The 26,149-nt window shown below is 47.6% G+C and overlaps 2 protein-coding genes and 1 long non-coding RNA gene across 3 annotated transcripts in view; 1 reads left to right on the top strand and 2 right to left on the bottom strand.

Moving 5' to 3' along the window:
* FXR2 (FMR1 autosomal homolog 2) overlaps positions 1 to 5,762 on the bottom strand; it is a gene marked incomplete at both ends in the record, with an annotated part of 31,027 nt that extends 25,265 nt beyond the window's left edge. Inside the window, one exon of the mRNA XM_080713101.1 lies at positions 5,682 to 5,762. Within this exon, the coding sequence (XP_080569227.1) occupies positions 5,682 to 5,762 (81 nt within the window). The remainder of the gene's footprint in view (positions 1 to 5,681) is intronic.
* The window catches only part of LOC308275117, a 562,357-nt gene that overhangs the window by 118,078 nt on the left and 418,130 nt on the right, over positions 1 to 26,149 (top strand). The gene's annotated exons all lie outside the window — the stretch shown is intronic.
* SAT2 (spermidine/spermine N1-acetyltransferase family member 2) lies at positions 22,046 to 23,162 on the bottom strand (the record flags this gene model as incomplete). The annotated part of the gene is made up of 6 exons (XM_080713180.1): positions 22,046 to 22,213; positions 22,354 to 22,394; positions 22,510 to 22,611; positions 22,689 to 22,769; positions 22,899 to 22,950; positions 23,097 to 23,162. 6 exons carry the CDS (start codon positions 23,160 to 23,162, stop codon positions 22,046 to 22,048), a joined length of 510 nt encoding a protein of 169 aa, XP_080569306.1.

The following is a 26,149-nucleotide window of genomic DNA, read 5'->3' as shown; positions in this document are numbered from 1 at the left end:
TACATCCCTAGCCCCATCTTTTTTTATTCTTTTTCTGAAACAAGGTCTAAGTTGCAGAGGGCCTCACTAAGTAACTCAGGCTGGCCATGAACCTGCGATCCTCCTGTCTCAGCCTCCCAAGTACTGGGATTATAAGCATGTGCCACCACATCTGGCTCCTTCAACTATTTGTGTGTGTGTGTGGGGGGGGGTACTGGGGATGGAACCCAGGGGCACTTAACCTCCAAGCTGCACTCCCAGTTCTATTTTTTATTCTTTATTTTGAAACAGGTTCTCACCAAGTTGCAGAGGGCTTCAATAAGTAGCTGAGGCTGTCTGCGAACCGCAATCCTCAGGTCTCAGCCTCCCAAATGCTGGGATTACAAGCATGCACCACCACGCCTGGCTTCTCCAATTTCACATCCCAATTCTGTCTCTCCTCCTTGATTCCACCCATTCACCCTAGATAATAGTTTTTTCCTTCAAGGATGACATAGGGGAAAGTAAGCTCCAAATTTTGTCCTATGCTCACTGGGAGAATAAGCAGGTACATGGAATCTGTTAGAAAATCATTTAGATCCAGAGGGTGACTTGAATCAATGGCCACAGAATATCCTGGCTTTGGCTTCTGAGGCCTAGCACCAGGTAAGCAGAGGAAGAGCTCTAGGTTTCTAGATGCTTCTTCAATTAAAAGACATGAAATTAATCCCCACCTACACCCCTATCTTGTAGTCCTGAGATCGCAAAAGAAAGGAGGAAGTTCTGGGAGAAAGGCAGGACAAGTCTGGGTAAAACTATATGTTGAATTTGATGATGTCCATTCATTAAGAAAGGAAAAAGGGCTAAGGAAGTAGTAGCTCGGTAGAATGCTTGTCTAGCACTCATGAGTTTTTATCCTTAGCAATGCAAAAGAGAAAAAAAAGTTAGGCAGGCTCTCTTAGAAGGTGAACAGATATTTCATTTGGAAGAGTACACTTAAAGAATAAAAAAAAAATTATGTTCTGATAGAAAAGGGTTGCTTACAAAACATCCCGGATCCCAGATCTGTCTTGAGAGAAAATTAAAACAGAACCCAGTTCTTAAAGGGGAAAGGGACCTCCCCAAATTTATAGTTTTAGAAGCAATGTAAACAATCTTTGACCACAAAGTTTGCTGAGTCATGAATATTAAATCAGTAGCAAGGTCAGAATGGATAAGTATGTATATGACACCGGGAGTTGAAGATTAGTCTGAATTTAGAAATTTGCTTTTTTTGTGTGTGGTACTTGGGATAGAACCCAGGGGCATTCTACCTCTGAGCGACACCCCCAGCCCTATTTTTTTATTCTTTATTTTGAAAGAGTCTCAATGAATTGCAGAGGGCCTCACCAAGTAGCTGGGGCTGCTTGCAAACCTGCAATCCTCCTGTCTCAGCTTCCCAAGTACTGAGATTACAAGGCTTCGCCACCACACCTGGCTTGAGATTTGTTTTCAACTCAATCATGGAGCAGAAAAGGCTAAGGTGGCCAAAATACAAAATCCATATTACCTGGCTTTAGGCTCAAACTCCAAACTCTACTCTCTAAGTCAAAGTATCCTTTCCCTTATTCACTAAAGTCCACCACTGTCATTGCCTATAGAAGAGAAAGATCGCCGGGCTTGGTGGCGCACGCTTGTAATCCCCGCGCTTGGGAGGCGGAGACAGGAGGATCGCGCTGGTTCGGAGCCAGCCTCGCTGGCTTAAGAGACTCTGTTTCCACATAAAAATGTTAAAAAATAGGTCTGGGAGTGTAGCCCGTGGGAGTGTATACCGGAGGTAGAAGGGCTTCCAGGAACCCCAGTACCACCAAAAAAAAAAAAAAAAAAGAGAAAGATTCAGAGATACTTTCTGCTGGATGCTCATATTTGAAACAGAAAATATGTCCCTTCCCAACCATCTCATAGTTAATTTGAACTGATACTAATCCTACCAAGCTGTGCAAGACTCTCATGCTTCCTATAACTAAGGTAAACAACCTATTCTTGATCTCAGGTTCACTGGAATAATCACTTTTCTTGGAACACAAAATTTAAAGGTGAAAGACCCAGACAAGGACTGAAGAAAAAAGGGCTAATATGTTATAAGAAAGGTTATTTTAACAAAGGTGAAGAAAGTTGGAGGACAAGAGACAAATTTGCTGTATCAGAACCAGAAAGGAGCCAGGTGTGGTGGCACTTGCTTGTAATCTCAGTACTTGGGAAGCTGAGACAGGAGGATCACAGGTTCATGGCCAGCCTCAGGTATTCAGTGAGGCCCTCCACAACTTAGGGGCCATTTCAAAATAAAGAATAAAAAAATAGCCGAGCGTGGTGGCGCACACTTTTAATCCCAGCATTTGGGAGGCTAAGACAGAAAGATTGCTGTTCGCAGACAGCCTCAGCTACTCAGTGAGGCTCTTTACAACTCAGTTGGACCCCGTTTCAAAATAAAGAATAAAAAATAAGGATTGGGGTATAGCTCAAAGATAAAATGCCCCTGGGCTCCATCACCAGCACCGCAAAAAACAACAACAAAAAATATAGGGCTGGGGGTGTAGCTTGGAGGTAGAATGCCCGAGTTCAATCCCAAGTACAGCAAAAAAAAAAAAAAAAAAAAAAGAAGAAAAGAAAAAAAAAAAAAAAGAAAGAAAGGAAAGGAATTAGAGACTTTTGCCAAAGAAAATAGAAATGTTATGGAGGCAAGCTAGAATAAAAAGTACCAAGAGTTAGGAAAGTATGCAGAAAATGATAAAAGAGATCAGCTGGAAAGTTCCTTTAGCTAAACACAGAATAGAGTGATTCCTGGGGATTACATGGGAAAGAAAAATACTAGTATAAATAGCCAAAGACTCAGCTGGCCATGGTGACATACACCTGTAGTCTAATAGTTGGGAGGCTGAGACAGGCTAGCCCTGGCAACTTAGCAAGACCCTGAGCAATTTAGCAAAACCCAATTTAGCATGCTTGTAAACCCAGTACTGTGGAGGCTGAAACAGGAGGATTCCAGGTTCATGGCCAGCCTCAGCAACTTATGAGGTCCTCCAAAACTTAGCAAGACCATTTCAAAATAAAAAAAAAAAAGTAGGGATGGGGATGTAGCTCAGAGGTAGAATGCTCCTGGGTTCAATTTCCAGTACCAAAAAAAATTACACACACACACACACACACAAAACCAAAGACTTGGATTAAGAGGATAAACTTAAGATATGGGTACCAATAGACATGGAGTATAAAGAAATCTGGTGAGATAAGGCAAAAAATGGGTAGGCATTTAGAGTGAGTTAAAAAAAATGACTAATATGAACTTATTAACTAAAGTGGAGGGCAGACCTAGCCACCCCAAAGGCCAACACAAGACCCTTCTCAGCTGGATTCCTGTATTTCTTTTTTTTGAAAGAAGTCATTTCCAAGGGCAAGAGAAGGCAGAATGGTCTACTATGCGGGGGTCCCTGAGGGAAATGAAGGAACGGGGGCCTTTCTCCTCACACCTGATGCTATCAGACAGTATCATTTCTGTGCCTCCTCAGCGTGAAAGGAAAGAATGAGACGGAATCAGAAAAGTCTCTGAAACAAATTCCAGGTATAAAACACAAAAGTTCCAAATATCATAGGTCACACACACTCAAAAACTCCTGGGAGGCGCAAAGAATCTCTCTGCTGGAGCAGTGGTACATGCCCATAATCCCAGCTACTAGAGGCTGAAGCTGAAGAATCAAAAGTTCAAGGCCAATAGTCTCAACATTAACAACAAAAAAGCAGCTTGAGTGGTGGAAACACGCCCATAATCCAAACGATCAGTGCTATCCAGGAGGCTAAGGTAGGATGTGAACAAGAACCTATCTCAAGATTAAAAAGGGGCCAAAAAGCCGGGCGTGGTGGCACACACTAGTAATCCCCACACTTGGGAGGCTGAGACAGGAGGATCGTGCAGGTTCAAAGCCAGCCTTAGCTGGCTTAAGAGACCCTGCTTCCAAATAAAATATAAAATAGGTCTGGGAGTATAGCCCGGAGGTAGAAGGCCCCTGGGTTCCATCCCCAGTACCACCAAAAAAAAAAAGGGGGGGGGGCAAAAAGGGGTTAGGGATATAGCTCAGTAAGAGAGCATTTGCTTAACATGTGAAGTACTGGGTGTCTCTATGGCTTAATCTAAATGGGAAAATATGTCCTAGAAAATGAATTCAAAGCAGATAAAGATGGTGGTTAAAGGAGTTCTAAAGAACCAAACCCAGAGCTGGGCATGGTGGCACATACTTGTAATCCCAGCATTTGGGAGGCTGAAACAGGAAGGATCACAGCTTATGGACAGCCTCCTCTGCTACTTAGTGAGGCCCCTTAAAACTCAGTGAGACCCCGTTTCAAAATAAAGAATAAAAAATAGGGCTGGGGGTGTAGCTCAGAGAAATGCCATTGGGTTCCATTCCCAGTACCAAAAAAAAAAAAAAAGAAGAAAAAAAAAAAAAAAGAATCAAATCAAGGCAGGAATGGTGGCACATGCCTGTAATCTGTGTAGTTGAAAGGCTGAGACAGCAAGACCACAAGTTCGAGGACAGCCTCAGCAAACACTAAGATTATCATCACTGTAGTAATGTAGTAAGACCCTGTTTCAAAATGCTGAGAGTGTAGCTTGGAGGTAGAATATTATAGCCTCTAGTTCAATCATCAGTAACACACACACACACACACACACCAAATCCAGCCAGGCCTGGTAAGATGCATAGGGTAGTAATCCCAGAACTAGGGAGGTTGAGATAGGAAGATCTCAGGTTCAAGGCCAGCGCGTGAAGGGGGGTATAGCTCAGTGGAAGAACACCTCTGGATACAATCCCTAGTACCCCCTACACACACACACACAATAAGAAACCAGATCCTGGGCAAAGAAAAAAGCCAATATAACCAAGGGTCTTTGAAAGATAGTCCCCTTCTCTTTAAAAAACAAAAAACAAAAACCGGCTGTCAGATTCAGAATTGGAAAGCTTACCGAGGGTCAGTAGAAAGCCTTAACACACACATGGCATACATATCCTGGTGAGATTCTGTTTAAGAGGTCATAAACAGACAAGATGAAGAAACTCTATGAATGGTCTAGATGCATCTAAGGTTCAAGTAAGATGCCAAATACAATCCATCCCTGAGTAGGATGGTAAAGCACCTGGCCTTGGGATAAAGGTGACAGACTTATGAAAAGGATCCACTTTATGGCTGACTGGGAGGCAACTTGATAACCTGAGGCCAAAGATGTCAAATGTCATAAGTGGATTTTGACCGCTTTACCTTGGTCTGGGAACAGGAATAAAAGATGAAAGTGGGGTGAATGTTCCAAGAGCCAGTAGGCAGAGGTCTCCCTAAGGAAGATTAACGGATCTAATGTGGGACAGAAAGCCTTCTCAGAGGGTCATATAGGAGAAGAAAGAGAATTCTCCCTGTCCTTGGACCCTAGGGAAGATTAAGGGCTAAGGTAGGTCTCCCACTAGGAAACAGGAAAAGACAACCAGAAGCCGGGGAAAGGGGCATATCCTCGGGGATGAGGAGCGCTGATTCAGGCACAGCAACGCCCTGGCGCTCCTGCTCGCGGACGTGGGGGAGAACAGGTGTAACCCAGGGGTCGGGAGGAGCAGGAGGAGGGCGCGCTCGGGGGCGCCCCCGCCCGCGGGCCTGCCCGGCTGGGGGAGGGGTGAGGAGGGGTCCCGGCCGGCGCGCCGCCTCACCTTGTAGAAGGCCCCGTTGGAGCCGCGCACCTCGACCGGCAGCCCCGGCTCCACATCCCCCCCAGAGGCCAGGCCGCCCATGGCGCCGCCACCGCCTCCGACGCCCGCGGCGGCTGCAGCGGCGCTCTGAGTGCGGGCCGGGCCGGGCCCCCGGCGTCTCCCCGGAGGAGGAGCCGGAGGGGGAGCCGCGGGGGGCGGGAGCCGGGCCGGCCCCACGGCGGCCCTGCCACAGCCAACGAGCAGGGGGCCGGGGCCGGGCCGCTCCCCGTCCGCCGCCGCCGCCTTGGTCTCCGCCACCGTGAGGGGAACGGCCGCCGCCGCCGCTGCCTTCGTCACCTCAGCTTCCGCCTGCCGCCGCCCCCGCTGCCGCTTCAGTCCCGGGACCCGCCGCAGCCGCCGCCGCTCCACGGCCTCCACCTCCCCCTGCCGCCGCCGCCGCCGCCTGCGCAGGCGCACTCGACACCCGCCCGCCGCGCGCGGGGCCGGAGGAGCACGGCGCAGGCGTGGAGGCCGGCGACCCCACTCGCGCTCGCCAGCGCACCCGGGCTCCCACACGCCCCGGAGCTCTCTCACGCCCCCTCCCGGCCGCTCGCCGGCGCCTGCGCAGAACAGGAAGCGCGCTCCTTCTTCGCCGCCCCCCCACTCCTACGCCCCTTCCCTGCCTGGCCCCGCCCCACAACACTGAGTGCTAGCCAATCGCGGGGAGGGAGGGGCGCACCCGCTCCCTCGGATTGGTCCGCCGCTGCCCGGGCAGACCACACCCACTTCGCCGCCGAGAGCCCCACTGGGTTTGGGCGAGTTAGAGATGGGCATGCGCTTGAATGACTGCTTGGTCACTTTCCCTACCTTTGTCTTTCTTGGTGCGCACGCTCCAAAGAGAAAAGGAGTCGGAGGCCGAGAGAGGCCGGTGCGCACGCGCGGCGCTCGGCCTTCCGCGCGCATGTGTAGACTGTTTTAGGCGCCCTATAACTCTGTGCCTTTAGAGGTTTAAGAGTTACGGTTCTTAGCTGGAAGAGATCCTGATATAATGAAAAGTTAAAAGAATAAATCAAGGCCATACTGAAAAGCCTCTGGGTTTGGCGCGCACTTCTGTAATCCCAGCTACTCAGGAGGCTGAACCAGGAGGGTTGCAAATTCCATGCCAACCGCGGCAATTTAGAAACCCTGTCTCATAAAAAATAAAAGGGTTGGGTATGCAGATTAATAGTGGAGTTCCCCTGGGTTCAATCCCCAGTACCAGAAATTGAATTTTTCTGGTTTCCACCTAAAAAAGGATTTACAAGCTTTGTTATCGTGTGTGTGTGTGTGTGTGTGTGTGTGTGTGTGTGATGTATGTGTGGATTTTTTTGGGGGTGGGGGCTGGGAATTGAACCCTGAGGCAGCCTATTTCCAAGCTATGCCCCCTGATCTAGTTAAATTGCCGAGGCTAGTCTCAAGCTTGCAATCCTCCAGTCTCAGCCTCCCAAGCACTTAATTAGTTAAGACGGGTGTGATGGCACACACCCTTGTAATCCTAGTACTTGGGAGGTTGAACAAGAGGGTCACAGGCTTGAGGGCAGCCCCAGCAACTTAGTGAGGTCCTGTATAGCACAGAGGTAGAATGCTCCTGGGTTCTATCCTCAGTCCCCTCTTCCCCACACAAAGATAATCAGGTCGTGGTGGTCCCTACCTGTAATCATAGCATTAGGTTGACTGAAATAGGATCACAGTTTCCAAGCCAGCCTCAGCAATTTAGTGCGGCTGTCAGCAAGTTAGTAAGACCATTTCCAAATAAAAAAATAAAACACGATGCCGGGTGTGATGGCACACACTTGTAATCCCAGTACTTGGGAGGCTGAGACAGGAGGCCTGCGGATTCACAGCTAGCTTCAGCTACTTAGTGAAGTCCCCTGCAACTTAGTGAGACCCCGTTTCAAAATAAAGAATAAAGCCGGTCGTGGTGGCCCACACTTGTAATCCCAGCTTTTGGTAGGTTGAGATAGGAGGATTGAGGTTCAAGGACAGCCTCAGCTACTTATTGAGGCCCTTTGCAACTCAGTGAGACCCTGTTTCAAAATAAACGATTAAGCCAGGCGTGGTGGCCCATGCTTGTAATCCCCGTTTGGGAGGCGGAGACAGGAGGATCGCACAGCTTCGAAGCCAGCCGCGCTGGTTTAAGAGACCCTGTTTTCAAATTAAAAAAAAAAAAAAAGTTTAAAATAGGTCTGGACCGGTCGTGGTGGCACACGCTTGTAATCCCAGCATTAGGGAGGCTGAGACCAGAAAATCGCGGTTTGCGGACTACTTAGGCCCTCTGCAACTCAGTGAGACCCGGTTTCAAAATAAAATAAAGGAAGCCGGGCGTGGTGGCGCACGCTTGTAATCCCCGTGTTTTGGAGGCAGAGACAGGAGGATCGCACAGGTTCGAAGCCAGCCGTGGGCGCTGGCTTAGGAGACCCTGTTTCCAAATAAAAATGTAAAAATAGGTCTGGGAGTGTAGCCCAGAGGTAGAAGGGCTTCCAGGAACCCCAGTACCACCACTAATAATAATAATAATAATAATAATAATAATAATATAATGTAATTTTTTTAAAATAAAATAGGGCGGGGGGGGGGGTAGCTCGGAGGTCAAATGCCCCTGGGTTCCATCCCCAGACCCGCAAAAAAAAAAAAAAATTAGTTAATAAAATAAAATAGGTCTGGGAGTGTAGCCCAGAAGTAGAGGGGTTTCCAGGAACCCCAGTATCACCAATAAATAAATAAATAAAAGATTTTAAAAAATAGGATTGGGAATGTCGCTCTGAGGTAGAAAGAACAGGGCTGGAGAGTGGAGAGCCTGGCGTGGTGGCGCACATTTGTAATCCCAGCATTCGGGAGGCTGAGACCGGAGAATCGCGGTTTGCGGACAGCCTCGGCTACTTAGTGAGGCCCCTTGCAACTCAGTGAGACCCTGTTTCAAAATAAAGATAAAAAATAGGGGAGGGGGTATAGCTCAGAGGTCGAATGCCCCTGGGTTCCATCCCCAGACCCACAAAAAAAAAGGTGTAGTTTGGAGGTAGAATGCCTCATGGTTCCATTCCCAGTACTGCAAAAATGAATGAATGAATGAATGAATGAATGAATAAAAATAAAATAAGTTGCCGGGTGTGGTGGCACACATTTGTAATTTCTGTACTTGGGAGGCTGAGACAGGAGGATTGCAGATTTGCGGCCAACCTCAGCTACCTAGTGAAGCCCTCTGCAACTTAGTGAGTCCCTGTTTCAAAATAAAGGATAAAAATAGGTTTGGGGGTGTAGCTTAGAGGTAGAATGCCATAGTTCATTCCCAGTGTTGTAAAAAAAAAAAAAAAAAAAAAGGAAAAAAAAGCCAGTATAAGCCAGAGGATCACAAGTTTGAGATTAGCCTCAGCAATTTAGTGAGACCCTAGCAAGACCATGTTTCAAAACAAAAACATTAGCCGGGCGTGGTGGCGCACGCTTGTAATCCCCGCGCTTGGGAGGCAGAGACAGGAGGATCGCGCAGGTTCGAAGCCAGCCGCCCGCGCTGGCTTAGGAGACCCTGTTTCCAAATAAAAAAATGTAAAAAATAGGTCTGGGAGTGTAGCCCGGAGGTAGAAGGGCTTCCAGGAACCCCAGTACCACCAAAAAAAAAAAAAAAAACACACACACACACACATTAGAGCCAATGTGGTGGCGTACATTTATAATCCCAGTACTTGGGAGGCTGAGATAGGAGGATCATAGGTTTGAGGCCAGCCTCAGCAACTTAGTGAGCAGAGACCTTGTTTCCAAATAAAAAGTACAATAGAGCTGGGCATGGTGGCGCACGCTTGTAATCTCCGCACTTGGGAGGCTGAGAGAGGAGGATCGCGCAGGTTCGAAGCCAGCCTCGGTTATTTAGGCTCTCAGCAACCTAGTGAGACCCTGTTTCCAAATAAAATATAAAATAGGTCTGGGTGTAAAGCCCAGAGATAGAAAAGCCCCTGGGTTCCACCCCCAGTACCACACACACACACACACAAACTCGCAGAGCCAGTATGATGTTGTAAAATGCATGTTTGTTTTTTGTCCGTTTCCTGACATACAAGTCCTAAAATCTTTGGAATCTCCAAAGTAATATCTTTCTGTATGCTAATAAGTCTGATGACTGGCAGCACCTAGGTAGCTTCAGGATGGGGTCTAGTAACCAGAAGGATCAAGAGAAAAAGAAAGGGTTGAGACGTTAAGCCCTACCCCTCAACTCCAGAAGGGAGAAGGATTGAAGATTAACATGATCTCCAGTGGCCAATGACCTGATCAATCGCGCCTATATAATGAAGCGCTCATAAAAACTCCACAGGACAGGGTTTGGAGAGCTTCCAGGTAGCTGAGCAGGTGAGAGTTCCTGGAGAGTGGGCTGCCTGCTAAGAGCAAGGAAGCCCTGAGCCCTGCTCCTATGTACCCATCACCCCATGCACCTCCCACTTGTAACCCTGTAGTAACAGCCTCAGTAATAAACCCTGAGTTCTGTGAGCTGCTCAGCAAACTACTTGACCCTGAGGAAGAGCTTGTGGCAACTTGATTCATAGCTAGTGGGTCAGAAGTTCAGATAAAATCACCTGGAGCTTGACATTGGCACTTGTAGTGAGGGAGGGGAAGGACTTTGAGGACTCTCAACCTGTGGGATCTCTCTCCAGGCAGATAGTGGGAAAGAGTTGAATTAGAGGACACCCAACTCGAGCCCCTTCTGCAGAAGTGCTTGCTTGCAGATGAGAAATCTCTATATACATGTTTGGCATTTTTTGGTTATTTTCTTTGGCTTTTTGTGTGGTTTTTTTTTGTTTGTTTGTTTTTTGTTTGTTTGTGTTTTTTTTTTTTGTACTGGGAATTAAACCCAGGGGCATTCTACCTCTGAGATTCACCCACAGCCTTTTTTATTTTATTTATTTATTTTATTTTTGCAGTGCTGGGGATGGAACCCAGGGACATTCTACTTCCAAGCTACACCCCCTACTCCTTATTTTTATTTTTTGTTTTAAAACAGGGTCTCGCCGAGCGTGGTGGCACACGCTTGTAATCCCAGCATTTGGGAGGCTGAGACTGGAGGATCGCGGTTTTCAGACAGCTTCAGCTACTTAGTGAGGCCTTTTGCAACTAAGTGAGGCCCGGTTTCAAAATAAAAGAATAAAAAAATAGGGCAGGCGGTGTACCTCGGAGGTCGAATGCCCCTGGGTTCCATCTCCAGACCCGCAAAAAAAAGAAAAGAAAAGAAACAGGGTCTCATTGAATTGCAGAGGACCTCACTAAGTAGCTAAGGCTGGCAGTGAACCTGTCTCAGCCTCCCAAGTACTGGGATTACAGGTGTGTGCCACCATGCCCGGCTACCCGTGCCCTTTGTATATTTTAAAACAGGGTCTCCCTGAGTTGCTGAGGCTGGCCTTGAACTTGTGATCCTCAAATCTCAGCCTTCCAAATACTGGGATTCCAGGCGTGTGCCACCATGCCCAGCTTCTCTATACCTTTTGAGGTCACAGAAGTCTTTAGTGGTGGAAAACTGAGTTTGGATTTGTTTCTTTCTTTCTTTTTCTTTTCTTTCTTTCTTTCTTTCTTTTTTGGTGGTACTGGGGATGGAACCCATGGGCCTTCTACCTCCGGGCTACACTCCCAGACCTATTTTATATTTTATTTGGAAACAGGGTCTCTTAAGCCAGCTAAGGCTGGCTTCGAACCTGTGTGATCCTCCTGTCTCAGCCTCCCAAGCGCGGGAATTACAAGCGTGCGCCACCATGCCCGGCTTTGTTTGTTTCTTATACGTCATCAAAGCCAGAAAAAAAAAATCTTCAATTTGGTTGAATTGTGTTTATTTTATTTAACTTGTTTATTTTTATTTCTCTTCTTTTTCTTTTCTTTTCTTTCTTTCTTTCTTTTTTATTTTATTTATTTATTTATTTTTTTTGAGGTACTGGGGAAGGAACTCAGGGATGTTCTACCTCTGAACTATACCCCCGCCCAATTTTTTATTCTTTTTTTTTTTGCGGGTCTGGGGATGGAACCCAGAGGCATTCGACCTCCGAGCTACACCCCCTGCCCAATTTTTTATTCTTTAGTTTGAAACCAGGTCTCACTGAGTTGCAGAGGGCCTAAGTAGCTGAGGCTGTCCGCGAACCGCGATCCTCCAGGTCTCAGCCTCCCAAATGCTGGGATTACAAGCGTGCACCACCACGCCCGGCTTATTCTTTATTTTGAAACAGGATCTCACTGAGTTGCAGAGGGCCTCACTAAGTAGCTGAGGCTGTCCGTCTGCGCGTCCCAGCCTCCCAAATGCTGGGATTACAAGCATGCGCCACCATGCCCCAACTTCTTCTTCTTTTTTTTTTTTTTTTTGCAGTATGAGGATTGAATCCCAGGGCATTCTTCCTCTGAGCTACAGTCCCATCCCTACTTTTTTTTTTCCAGAACTGGGAATGAAACCCAGGGGCATCCTACCTCTGAACTACACCTTCAACACTATTTTTTATTCTTTATTGTGTTTTGTTTGTTTGTCTGTTTGCAGTACTGAGGATGGAATTCAGGGGCACTCTACCTCTGAGCTACACCCCCAGCCTTATTTTTTATTTTTTATTTTGAAACAGGGTCTCACTGAGTTGTGAAGGGCCTAAGTAGCTGAGGCTGTCCTTGAACCCTGATCCTCCTATCTCAGCCTCCCAAATGCTGAGATTACAAGCTTGCATCACCACGCCCAGCTGTTTATTTCTTTTGTGGTGCTTGAGATTGAACCTAGGGCTATCTACCTCCAAACTACACCCATATCCCCAGCTCTATTTTGTTTTTTATTTGGAAACAGTGAAACGGGGTCCGTGTTTCCTTACCAGGTTCTTGTGAGCGAAGAATGACACCTGCAGACCGCAGGAAGGTGAGTAAAAGGTTTATTGGAAGCAGCAGGGAATAGGGGAAAGTGGCCGAACACCCTCGAACTCTGATGTCCAGCAGCTGCCTTCAGGACAATACTTGAGGGTAGTCCAAGCCGAATGCCTTCAGTTGCAAGCTGCTTTCTCCCAAAGTCCACGCAATCTGCTAGAAAAGAAGTGCAGGTCACCCCTAGGGGCCCTGGTCAGCCTTGATGTCCAGCAGATGACTTCAGGTCACTACCCAAGTGTAGCCCGGGCCTCGTGCCTTCAGTTGCACTCCGCCTTCTCTCAAGGCTAAGGTAACCTGCAAGAGAGAGAGAAAATCTCCCCAAAGGGGAGGGGTTCCAGAGAGGGTAAAACCATCTTGGTGACTGCACTAGGGATTTATATATGTCTGCATGTCCTCTGTTGGTTGGAGTTTGTGATTCTGGGAATTCTGGGAAGCAGCTCTCAGAATTTGCATAGGGTATTTGCATGTCCTTGAAGGGTCTTCTTTCAGTAGGAGTGTCAGACTTGCTCCAGTGATGTCTCCTGGGTTTATTGATTAGTAAACAAATAGTTTTGTGAAGCTTTGGTCCTTCTTATCTCTGAACCTTGGAATAGCTGATCTCAAAAGCCTTGGAAGTTAATTAGTATTCCTGGCCCCTCAGGTAATTGACTTTTTTCTACCAAGGCCTCTTCCCTATCTGCCTCTTCCCTATCTGCCTATTTCCTTCTGCCTCAACAGGGTCTCACTAAATTGCTGACTGAGTTGCTGAGCTGTCTTGGAATTTGTAACCCTGGAATTGCAATACTGGGATTACAGATGTACATTACCAAATCCAGCTCAAAGTGTGTGTGTGTGTGTGTGTGTGTGTGTGTGTGTGTGTGTGTGTGTGTGTACTATATATATATATATATATATATATATATATATATATTTTTTTTTTTTTTTTTTTTTTTTTTTTTTTGTGGAACTGGGGTTCCTGGAAGCCCTTCTTCTACCTCCAGGCTACACTCCCAGACCTATTTTATTTTTGGAAACAGGGTCTTTTAAGCCAGCACGGCTGGCTTTGAACCTGCAAGATCCTTCTGTCTCTGCCTCACCACACCCAGCCATCAAATTGTTTTTTTTTTGTTTGTTTTGTTTTGTTTTTTTTGGTGGTGGAACCCAGAGGCTTTCTACCTTCAGGCTATACTCCCAGACCTTTTTTATATTTTATTTGGAAACAGGGTCTCACTAAGTTGCTGAAAGCCTCACTGAGTAGCTGAGGCTGGCTTCAAACCCGTGCGATCCTCCTGTCTCAGCCTCCCAAGCGCGGGGATTACAAGCATGCACCACCAAGCCTGGCTTGACCTTGTTTCAAAATAAAAAATAAGCTGGGCATGGTGGTGCACGCTTGTAATCCCAGGATTTGGGAGGCTGAAACAGGAGGATCGTGGTTTACGGACAGCCTCAGCTACTAAGTGAGGCCCTTTGCAACTCAGTGAGACCCTGTTTCAAAATAAAGAATAAAAAATAAGCCGGGCATGGTGGCTCACGCTTGTAATCCCTGCACTTGGGAGGCTGAGACAGGAGGATCGCATGGGTTCTAAGCCAGCCTCAGCTATTTAGTGAGGCTCTCAGCAACTTAGTGAGATCCTGTTTCCAAATAAAATATAAAATAGGGCTGGGAGTACAGTCCAGAGGTAGAAAGCCTCTGGGTTCCACCCCAGTACCACAGAAGAAGAAGGAGGAGGAGGAGGAGGAGGAGGAGGAGGAGGAGGAGGAGAAGAAGAGGGAGAAGAAACAACAATAGGGCTGGGGGTAAAATGCCCCTGGGTTCCATCCATCCCCAGTACTAAAAAAAAAAAAGGAAATGAATCCAAAGCACTAAGTATGCTAAGCATGTGCCCACTGAGCTATACCCTCTCTCCTAATTTGAAAAAAAATAGTGGTGGGTGTGTGTGTGTGTGTTACTGGGAATTGAACCCAGAGGCATTCTACCTTCGAGCTATTCCCCCAGCCTAATTTTATTTCATATTTGGAAACAGGGTTTTATTAGTTGCTGAGAGCCTCACTAAATTGCTGCAGCTGGCCTCAAAGCTGTGATCCTTTAGTCTCAGGTCTCAGCCTCCCAACTACTAGTATTTCAGGCATATGTGACTACATCTGGATCCTAATTTGAAGTGTGTGAGTGTGTGTGTGTGTGTGTGTGTGTGTGTGTGTGTGTGTGTGTGTGTGTATGTGTGTGTGTGTTACTGGGGAAGGAACCCAAGGACATTCTACCTCTGAGCTACATCCCTAGCCTGGATTTTTTTTTTTTTTTTTTTTTTTTGTACTAGGGATGAAACCTAGGAGCTTTCTATCTCTGGGCTATATTCTCAGACTTATTTCATATTTTATTTGGAAACAGGGTCTCACTAAGTTGTTGAGAGCCTCACTAAGTAGCTGAGGCTGGCTTCGAACCTATGCGATCCTCCTGTCTCAGCCTCCCAAGTACTGGGATTACAAACTTGTGCCACCATGCCCAGCTCCCAGCCTGATTCTTAGTTTTTATTTAGAAATAGGGTCTCACTATGTTGCAGATCACCTCACTAAGTAGTGAGGCTGGCTGCATACCTTCGATCCTCCTATTTCAGCCTCCCAAGTACTAGGTTATAAGTGTATGTCACCTGCATGCTTGTAATCCCAGCATTTGAGAGGCTGAGACAGGAAGATCCGGGTTTGCGGCCAGCCTCAGCTACTTAGTGAGACCCCTTGCAACTCAGTGAAACCGATTTCAAAATAAAGAATAAAGGCCGGGCATGGTGGCGCACGCTTGTAATCCCCGCGCTAGGGAGGCTGAGACAGGAGGATCGCGCAGGTTCGAAGCCAGCCTCAGCTACTCAGTGAGGCTCTCAGCAACTTAGTGAGACCCTGTTTCCAAATAAAATAGAAAATAGGTCTGGGCGTATAGCCTGGAGGTAGAAAGCCTCTGGGTTCCACCCCCAGTGCTACAAAGAAAGAAAGAAAGAAAGAAAGAAAGAAAGAAAGAAAGAAAGAAAGAAGAAAGAAAGAATAAAAAATAGGGCTAGGGGTATAGCTCAGAGGTAGAATAGGTTCCATCCTCAGTACTGCAAAAAAAAAAAAAAAAAAAAAGTGTGTGCCACCACATCCTGCTCCTAATTTTAAGATGGGTATTCAGTTCTCTAAACTTTCACAGGTCCAGATTCATACAATTTACACATTTATGCTACCTGTCTGTTCTCTTTCAGTGCCTGCATTTTCTTTCTTGAATGCAGGAGGATACAGCCAGGCATGGTGGCGCACACTTGGAATCCCAGCATTCGGGAAGCTGAGACCAGAGGATCAGAGTTCGCGGACAGCCTCAGCTACTTAGTAAGGCCCTTTGCAACTCAGTGAGATCCTGTTTCAAAATAAATAATAAAAATACGCCAGGAGGTATAGCTCGGAACTCGAATGCCCCTGGGTTCCATCCTCAGTACTGTAATAAAATAAAAATAAAGACAGAGCTGGGTATGGTGGCACATGCTTATAATCCTAGTACTTGGGAGGCTGAGACTGGAAAATCAGACTCACGGCTAGCCTCAGCTACTTAGTGGGGTCCTCCACAACTTAGTGAGACCCTGTTTCAAAATAAAGAATAAAAACCAGGAGTGGTGGCACACACTTATAATCCTAATACTTGGAAGACTGAGACAGGAGGATTACAGGTTCAAGACCAGCCTCAGCCACTTAGTGAGACCCTCTGCAATTTAGACCCTGTTTCAAAATAAAGAATGAAAAATAGGGTTGGGGGAAGGGCTTGGAGGTAGAATGCCTCTGTGTGCAATCCCAGTACCAAAAACAAACAAACAAACAAACAAACAAAACAAAGAATAAAATATAGGGCTGGGGGTGTAGCTCAGAGGTTGAATACTTCTGGGTTCAATCCCCAGTAGTGCAAAAAGAAAAAAAGTAATGACAAAGTAGATTAAGTGTCATGAATGGAGTGTGTGTGTGTGTGTGTGTGTGTGTGTGTGTGTGTGTGTTACTGGGGATGGAACCTAAGGGCTTTCTACCTCCAGACTATACTTCCAGACCTATCTTAAATTTTATTTGGAAATAGGGGCTTACTAAGTTGCTGATAGTCTCAATAAGTAGCTGAGGCTGGCCACAAACCTTCGACCCTACTGTCAGTGCCTCCCAAGTTTTGGGATTACAGCTGGGCGTGGTGGCGCACACTTGTAATCCCCACGCTTGGGAGTCTGAGACAGGAGGATCGCGCAGGTTTGAAGCCAGCCTCAGCTATTTAGTGAGGCTCTCAGCAACTTAGTGAGACCCTGTTTCCAAATGAAATATAAAATAGGTCTGGGAGTATAGCCCGGAGGTAGAAAGCCTCTGGGTTCCACCCCCAGTACCACCAAAAAAAAAAAAAAAAGTTTTGGGATTACAAATGTGCGCTGCCATACCAGGTTTACACTTCAATTTTTCTATAACAGATCTGCCTTTCTTTTTTTGTTGTTTTTTTGCGCGGGTCTGAGGATGGAACCCAGGGGCATTGACCTTCCAAGCTACACCCCCTGCCCTATTTTTTTTCCCTTTATTTTGAAACCGGGTCTCACTGAGTTGCAGAGGCCTCACTAAGTAGCTGAGGCTGTCCGCGAACCGCGATCCTCCAGGTCTCAGCCTCCCAAATGCTGGGATTACAAGCGGGCGCCACCACGCCCGGCTCAGATCTGCCTTTCTTGTTTAATACAATACTATGAAAGTGGCGAATGAGGGCCGGAAGTGTTGCTCAGTGGTAAAGCCCTTTTCTAGCATGTACAAAGTCCTGAGTTTGAGTCTCAGCACAGCAAAAATGTGGGGAATGGGCTTGTTTCCTTCATGTTTCCATGTTTTTTCCCACTTATTTATCCAGTTTATTAATTAATTAATTAATTAATTTGTGGTACTGGGGATTGAACCCAGAGGCGTTCTACCTCTGAGCTACACCCCTAGCCTTATTATATTTTTATTTGGAAACAGGTTCTCACTAGGTTGATGAGAGTCTCACTACTTGATCAGACTGGCCTGGAACCTGTGATTCTTTTATTCCGGCCTCCCATGTAGAAGTGTGTGCCACTACACCCAGTTTGCTTGTTTGTTTATTTTTTTTACTTATTGTGGTACTGGGGATAGAACCCAGGGGCCTTCTATCTCTGGGCTGTACCCCAAACCCATTTTATTTTATTTATTTATTTATTTTTGGTGGTACTGGGGGTGGAACCCAGAGGCTTTCTACCTCCAGGCTATATTCCCAGACCTATTTTATATTTTATTTGGAGCCGGGTGTGGTGGCGCACACTTGTAATCCCTGCGCTTGGGAGGCTGAGACAGGAGGATAGCGCAGGTTCGAAGCCAGCCTCAGCTACTTATATTTTATTTGGAAACGGGGTCTCACTAAGTTGCTGAAAGCCTCACTCAGTAGCTAAGGCTGGCTTCCAACCTGTGCGATCCTCCTGTCTCAGCCTCCCAAGCGTGGGTATTACAAGCGTGCGTCACCATGCCCAGCTTCCAAACCTATTTTATATTTTATTTGGAAACAGGGTCTCACTAAGTTGCCGAGAGCCTCACTAAGTAGCTGAGGCTGGCTTTGAACCTGTGTGATCTTCCTGTCTCAGCCTCCCAAGCACAGGAATTACAAGTGTGTAATTCCTTGGATTACACCATGCCCGGCTTATTTATTTATTAAGTTACTAGGAATTGAACACTAGGGAGTTCTACCTCTGAACTAGACCCCTGGCCCTTTTTATTTTATTTTTTAAATTTTGGCACAGGGTCTCCCTAAGTTACAGTTCACTGGCCTTGAACATAAGATCCTCCTGTCTCAACCTCCTAAGCACTGAGATTATAAGCATGAAAACCATGCCCAGAGTCTTCTTTTACAAGGCATGCCAAACTCAAAGTCAAGATTTGGTGACTTTTTTTTTTTCGAAACAGGGTCTCTTAAGCCAGCTGCGCGATCCTCCTGTCTCTGCCTCCCAAGCGCGGGGATTACAAGCCTGCGCCACCACGCCTGGTGACTTTTTTTTTTGCAGGTCTGGTGATGGAACCCAGGGTAATTTGACCTCTGAGCTACACCCCCTGCCCTGATTTTTATTCTTTATTTTGAAACAGGGTCTCACTAGTTGCAGAGAGCCTCACTAAGTAGCAGAGGCTGTTTGCAAACCACGATCCTCTGGTCTCAGCCTCCCAAATGCTGGGATTATAAACGTGTGCCCCACCATGCCCAGTGATTTTTTTTTTTTTTTTTTTTGGTGGTACCAGGGGTAGAACCCAGAGGCCCTCTGCCTCCGGGCTATACTCTGAGACCTATTTTATATTTTTCATTTGGAAACAGAGTCTCACTAAGTTGCTGAGAGCCTCACTAAGTGGCGGAGGCTGGCTTCGAACCTGTGAGATCCTCTTGTCTCAGCCTCCCAAGCGCGGGGATTACAAGCGTGCGCCACCACGCCTGGCTGATTTGGTGACTTTTTAGCATTCTACCTCAAACTGTACACCAAGCCAAGTTTGTGACTTTTGAAAAGAGAAAGCAGAAATGTGTGTAGAAATGTAGATCATGGGAGAGCACTTGCCTGTCATGTGTGAGGCCCTAGGTTCATTCCCTAGTACTGCAAAGAAAAAAATAAAGCCCTTTTTTTTGAGATAGGGACTCATTGTCTTGCTCAGCTCCAAACTCCTGGGCTTAAATTATCCTGCCTCAGTCTCCCCCCAAAGCATACCACCACACCACTCCCAGATAGCTGAGTTGATTTGCTCTTCTCGGTGCCCTTCGAAAAACTGACACCAGGGGGCAGGCTGTCACCTCTGTTCAATAGCCTGCCAGCCTCAGTCTTGGACCTGAAAGTTTAATCCAGACATTTGAAGTGTTTGGGTTGGCCTGTCTCCTCCCTCTACCTTTCTATTCCCCAAGCCAGAGCCAAGACTGACCCCTGAAGGTCAAAGTCACCTTGGCCCCACCCTTCCCCTTGGCTTCCAGGCTGCCAGTCCCCATTGCTATCAAAGGAGCATCTAATACACACACTCAAGAAGGGTCTTGTTAGTAGCCCTGCACTGTGGCACAGGCTTGTAATCCCAGTACTTGGGAGGCTGAGATGGGAGGATTGGATTGCAGGTTTGCAGACAGCCTCAGTTACTTAGGCCCTCCGCAATTTAGTGAGACCCTATTTCAAAATAAAGAATATAAAATAGAGCTGGAGATGTAGTTCGGAGGTAGAATGCCCCTGGGTTCAATCCAGGTGCAGTGGTGCACGTCTATAATGCCAGCTACTTGGGAGGCGGAGACAGGAGGATCACGTGGGTTCGAAGCCAGCCTCAGCTACTTAGTGAGGCTCTCAGCAACTTGGTGAGACCCTGTTTCCAAATTTAAAAGAAAAATGGTCTGGGAGTATAGCCCGGAGGTAGAAAGCCTCTGGGTTCCACCCCTAGTATCAAAAAAACAAACAAACAAATAAAAGATAAAACATAGCTCTTGGAGTGTAGCCCAGAGGTAGAAAGCCTCTGGGTTCCATCCCTAATACCAAAAAGAAGAAGGAAAAAAAAAAGTGCGAGGGCAGCCTCAGCAACTTAGACCTTAGACCATGTATCAAAATAAAAACAAAGCTGTGGCCACGCTTGTAATCCCAGCATTTGGTAGGCTAAGACAGGAGGTTCCAGGTTCGCGGACAGCCTCAGCTACTCAGTGAGGCCCTTTGCAACTCAGTGAGACCCTGTTTCAAAATAAAGAATAAAAAAGTTGGGCTGTGGGTATAGCTCAGAAGTAGAATGTCCCTGGGTTCCATCCCCAGCACGAAAGAAAGAAAGAAAGAAAGAGAAAGAAAGAAAGTGCTGGGAGTATAGCTCAGGGGTAGAATGACCTTGGTTTTAAGCCCTACTAGTGTGAATGCATTTACACACACACACACACACACACACACACACACACACACACACACTTTAAAGGGGTGGGGAGGCCGCGCGCTTGGGAGGCAGAGAAAGGAGGATCGGGCAGGTTCAAAGCCTGCTGTGCTGGCTTAAGAGACCCTGTTTCCAAATAAAAAAGTATAAAATAGGTATCTGGGATTGTAGCTCAGAGGTAGAAGGGCTTCCAGGAACCCTCACCAAAATAAATAAATGGGGGGAGCAAAGCTGGGCATGGTGGCGCACGCTTGTAATCCCAGCATTTGGGAGGCTGAGGCAGGAGGATTGTGGTTTGCGGACAGCTCAGCTACTTAGGTCCTTTGCAACTCAGTGAGACCTTGTTTCAAAATAAAGAATAAAAAATCAGGCTGGGGGTATAGATCAGAAGTAGAATGCCCCTGAGTTACATCCTCAGTACCGCAAAAATAAATAAATAAATAAATAAATAAATAAATAAATAAATAAATAAATGAAACAGGGGGATGGAGATGTTGGTAGAGTGGCCCTGGGTTCAATTCCCAGCACTGCATAAAGGAGGGAGGATGCTTGTAATACCTGAGAGGCTGAAACAGAAGGATCACAAATTTGAGGTCAGCCCTCCCAATTTTTTTTTTTTTTTTTTTTGCGCGTCTGGGGATGGAACCCAGGGGCATTCGACCCCCAAGCCACACCCCCTGCCCTACTTTTTTTATTCTTTATTTTGAAACCGGGTCTCACTGAGTTGCAAAGGGCCTCACTAAGTAGCTGAGGCTGTTCACGAACGGCAATGCTCTGGTCTCAGCCTCCAGAATGCTGGGATTACAAGCGTGAGCCACCACGCCCAGCTAGTCCCCAAAATTTAGCAAGATAAAAATAGGATGTGAGGGCGATCTGGCTGCGACATCTGTCACCCCACGTATCGCCAGGGCTGATTCGGCTGATCGGGCTGGCTAGGCGGGTGTCCCCTTCCTCCCTCACCACTCCATGTGAATGGTGGTCCTCCTGAAGCTGTTTGCTGAAAGAGGACGGCCTTCCCCAATAAAGGACCAGTCAAGGGTATATGTAGCTGCTCTCCCCTGCTGGAACCTTTAAACAAGCTCTCCAAACAAGAAATAAAAAGGGTTGGGGTGTGGCCTGGGAGTATATTGCCTTCAATACCCAGTACCAAAGAAATAGCTTTTTTTTTTTTTTTTTTTTTTGTGGGTCTGGGGATGGAACCCAGGGGCATTCGACCTCCGAGCTACACCCCCTGCCCTATTTTTTATTCTTTATTTTGAAACAGGGTCTCACTGAGTTGCAGAGGGCCTCACTAAGTAGCTGTAGCCGTCCACAAACTGCGATCCTCAGGTCTCAGCCTCCAGAATGCTGGGATTACAAGCGTGCGCCACCATGTCCGGCTAGCTGAAGCAATTCCTCTACCCCACACCATGGAAGCTCACAATAATTTCCGTTTATTTTCACCGTCAACAAGGCCTCTCCCTCGGTTCTGGTCTTTCTGTGCTGCGGGAATCTGCAGCCACAGCCCTTCTTCCTGGGGGAGGCCTCTGGGTCGGTGTCTGCGGAGCCGGTCTCTGACGACTGCCAGAGCTGGTGGGGACAGACAGGCTCCAACAGTTAGAGGTACCCAAGGAATGGCGTCACCTTCCTGCCAACTCCCTCAGGGCCTCTCTGTGGAAGCAGAAAGAGTGCCAGCCCTCGGCTTCAGTCAGGTCTTGGGCTCCCAGGGCCTTGTACAAGTCCATGGCCCCCTTGTTCCAGTCCAGAACTGCCAGGCGGAACTGGGAGCACCCCTGATCCAGGGCTACCTGTGGGGAGAAAACACCACTCCACTCACTGTCCTGCGGGCAAAAAGGGATCGCCTTTCTCACCCTCTCCTTCAAACGGGGCACTCCAAATATCCTTGCTTTTTCCAGGCCTAGCTTGTAGCTCCGGACCCTCTTCTCACCTCAGCCACCTTTTTGATTATTTTGGAACCAATTCCCTGACCTGTTGAAGGAAGAAAGAGGCAAAATGAAATATTGCTTGACTAGAAAAGGGGCAGGGGGTGGGGGTGGGGGTGGAGGATGCTCGTGTCCACCCGTCTCAGCCCCTGCCCAAGTACCCCGATAAGCCGGCATCACATAGATGTCTTCCAGGTAAATGGCGCGCCCCTTCCACGTGCTGTACACGAAGCAGTAGAGCCCGTAGCCCACCACACAGGGCTCTGAGAAAGACAGAAGCGTGGGGGGTAAGAGCTCTGGGAGGGAGGGGAACGGAGTCGGACTGGAGAGGGGCTCTTACCCTGTGGCTCCCCTGGTGCTAGAATCTCTGCTACCAAACAGTGATAGAAAGGATTCTCTCCAAAACCATCTGCTCTCAGGGCTGCAAAGATTGGAGGCGTGACCAAGAGGGAGAAAGAAGAAAGGTGTCTAAGCCCAACCAGGAGTTGCTGCGCGGGAAACCCATCCCTCCCTATTTCCCCGGACCGTCAGGGCTGCGCCCCGCCCCTACCTTCTTCACTAATCTTCACCTGATCCGAGAGTTTCTCGTACTCGGCCAGTTCCTACCGGGTGAGGACAGCGGCAAGGTTAGAGGCCACCGAGACCCCCGCTGCTCCGCTCCCGCTCCCTCCTCCCACTTCCCGGCTCGGCCCTGCCGCCCCCAACCCCTCCCCCTCTGGCGCCTGGGCTCCCGGCCCGCAGCCATCACCCGAATCAGCCTCAGGATGTGTCCACAGTCTCCCTCCTGGGCTTCTCGGATCCGCACGGAAGCCATCCCACGATCCCCAAAGCCAGGCCGGGCAACCGGAATACAAGCCTGGATCCCGAGAGGCCAGCAGAGGGACGTAAGGGTGTCACTGGCTCCCGGCGCGGATTCTGGCACTGGCCAGGCAGGCGGAGAGCGCGGTCTCGCGAGGCGGCCAGCACCAGGGTGGCCTGGACGTCCAGCCCCAGAGGCGCGCCCCCGCCAGCCAACCAGCCCGCTCCCCAGCCCGGCCTCCGCCTCCCACCGCCGGTCTTGTGACTGGGCCCCAGGCGGAGGCCAGAGCTTCCTCCGCGGACCTCCATCAGAGCTACCCCAGGCTCGGAAACAATCACGGAGCCAGGCGTGATGGCGCACTCCTGCAATCCAGTACTTGGAAGGCTTGAGCCTAGAGGGTCGCAGGTTCGAGGACAGCCTTAGCAACATATGGAGGCCCTCAGCAACCTAGCAGTAGCAACTTACTTAAAAGTAAAAAAAAAAAAAATAGGGCTGAAAAAATGTAAAAAATACCCCTGGGTTCCATCTCCAGCAACACAGACACACACAGTCCTTCTTGCTTCTCTGCAGTATACAATAATTACTGCTTTAGCTTTCAACGCTTACCGCCCACACATTCAGGCTCAAAGTCCCCCATGAACTTAAGACCGCTACCACAACCGCTGAACTACAACCCCGGCTCTATTTCCTTCAGCTATTTTTTATTATTTTATTTGAAACAGGGTCTCACAAGCCGGGCGTGGTGGCGCACGCTTGTAATCCCCGCGCTTGGGAGGCTGAGACAGGAGGATCGCACGAGTTCGAAGCCAGCCTCAGCTACTTAGTGAGGCTCTCAGCATCTTAAGTGAGACCCTGTTTCCAAATAAAATATAAAATGGGTCTGGGAGTATAGCCCGGAGGTAGAAAGCCTCCGGGTTCCACCTCAAGTACCACCAAAAAAAATAAATAAATAAATAAAATGAAACAGGGTCTCACTAAATTGTGGAGGGCCTCTTTAGGTAGCTGAGACTGGCCATGAACCCGTGATCCTCCTATTTCAGCCTCGCAAATACTAGATTTACAAGCATGCACTGCCAGGTCCGGCTAAACATTTGTATTTTAAAATGAGAGACTGGCCGGGCGTGATGGCGCACGCTTGTGGGAGGCTGAGACAGGATAGCAGGTTCCCAGGCCAGCCTCAGCAATTTAGCAAGGCCTTCTGCAACTTAATTGACTGTGTGTGTGTGTGTGTGTGTGTGTGTGTGTGTGTGTTACTGAGGCTTGAACCCAGGGGCATACTACTTCTGAACTACACACCCAGCCCTATTTTTATTTATTTATTTATATTTATTTATTTATTGTGGGTCTGGGGATGGAACCCAGGGGCATTTGAGCTCTGAGCTATACCCCCTATCCTATTTTGCATTTTTATTTTGAAACAGGATCTCACTAAATTGCAGAGGGCCTCACTAAGTAGCTGAGGCTGTCTGCGAACCGTGATCCTCTGGTCTCAGCCTCTCGAATGCTTGAATTACAAGCGTGCGCCACCACGCCCGGCTCCTATTTTATTTTTTAATTTTGAAACCGAGTTTCACCAGGTTGATGAGAGTTTCACTACTTGCTGAGGCTGACTTTTAACTGGGACTACAGACATGTGCCACCAGGCCCAGCACTGACCTTGTTTCAAAATTTAAAAATATCCCAGTACCTGGCCGGGCGTGGTGGCGCATGCTTGTAATCCCCGCACTTGGGAGGCTGAGACAGGAGGATCGCATGGGTTCGAAGCCAGCCTCAGCTACTCAGTGAGGCTTCCAGCAACTTAGTGAGACCCTGTTTCCAAATAAAATATAAAAAAAGGTCTGGGAGTAGAGCCCGGAGGTAGAAAGCCTCTGGGTTCCACTCCCAGTACCACCAAAAAAAAAAAAAAAAAAAAAAAAAAAAAAATATATATATATATATATATATATATCCCAGTACTTAGCAGGCTGAGACAGGAGGATCACAGGTTCATGGCCAGCCTCAACAACTTAGTGAGGTGCTCAGCAATTTAATGAGATCCTGTTTTCAAATTAATAAAAATAATAATAATAATATTATGGCTGGGGAAATCAGGCATGGTGGCGCACGCCAATAATTCCAGTACTTGGGGGCTGAGACAGAAGGACTGAAGATTCCGGGACAGTTTCAGCAACTTAGTGAGGCTGTCAGGAATTTAGTAAGACCCTGTTTCTAAATAAAAAATGAAATAGGGCTGAGAGTGTAGCTTGGAAGTAAAATGCCCCTGTGTTCAATCTCCTGCACCAAAAAAAAAAAAAAAAAAAAAGCTGGTCGTGGTGGCACATGCTTGTAATCCCAACATTTAGGAGGCTGAGACAGGAGAATCCAGGTTCAATGTCAGCCTCAGCTACTTAGTGAGGTCCTTTGCAACTCAGTGAAACCCTGTTTCAAAATAAAGAATAAAAAATAAGGCTGGGGGTTTTGCTCAGAAGTAGAATGCCCCTGGGTTACATCCCTAGTACCAAAAAATAAAAATAAAAATAAAAATAAAAATAAAAGCCGGGGTGTGGTGGTGCATGTTTGTAATCCCAGCATTTGGGAGGCTGAGACCAAAGGATCACGGTTCGCAGGCAGCCTCAGCTACTTAGTGAGGCCCTCTGCAACTCAGTGAGACCCGGTTTCAAAATAAAGAATAAAAAATAGGGCTGTGGGTGTAGCTCGGAGGTAGAATGCCCCCAGTACCACACACACACACACACACACACACACACACACACACACACACACACACGGTTTGGGCCGGGCATGGTAGTGCACGCTTGTAATCCCCACGCTTGGGAGGCAGAGACAGGAGAATCTTGCAGGTTCAAAGCCAGCCTTGCTGGTTTAAGAGACCCTGTTTCTAAATTTAAAAAATATATATATAAAATAGGTCTGGGAGTGTAGCCCGGAGGTAGAAGGGTTTCCAGGAACCCCAGTACCACAAAAAAAAAGGTTTGGGGGTACAATCTGGTGGTAAGAAGACT

The sequence above is a fragment of the Muscardinus avellanarius genome, assembly GCF_963383645.1.
Source record: "Muscardinus avellanarius genome assembly, chromosome: 16".
NCBI lineage: Eukaryota > Metazoa > Chordata > Mammalia > Rodentia > Gliridae > Muscardinus > Muscardinus avellanarius.
The sequence above is the reverse complement of the archived record's forward strand: the minus strand, read 5'-3'. Positions and strand labels throughout refer to the sequence as shown.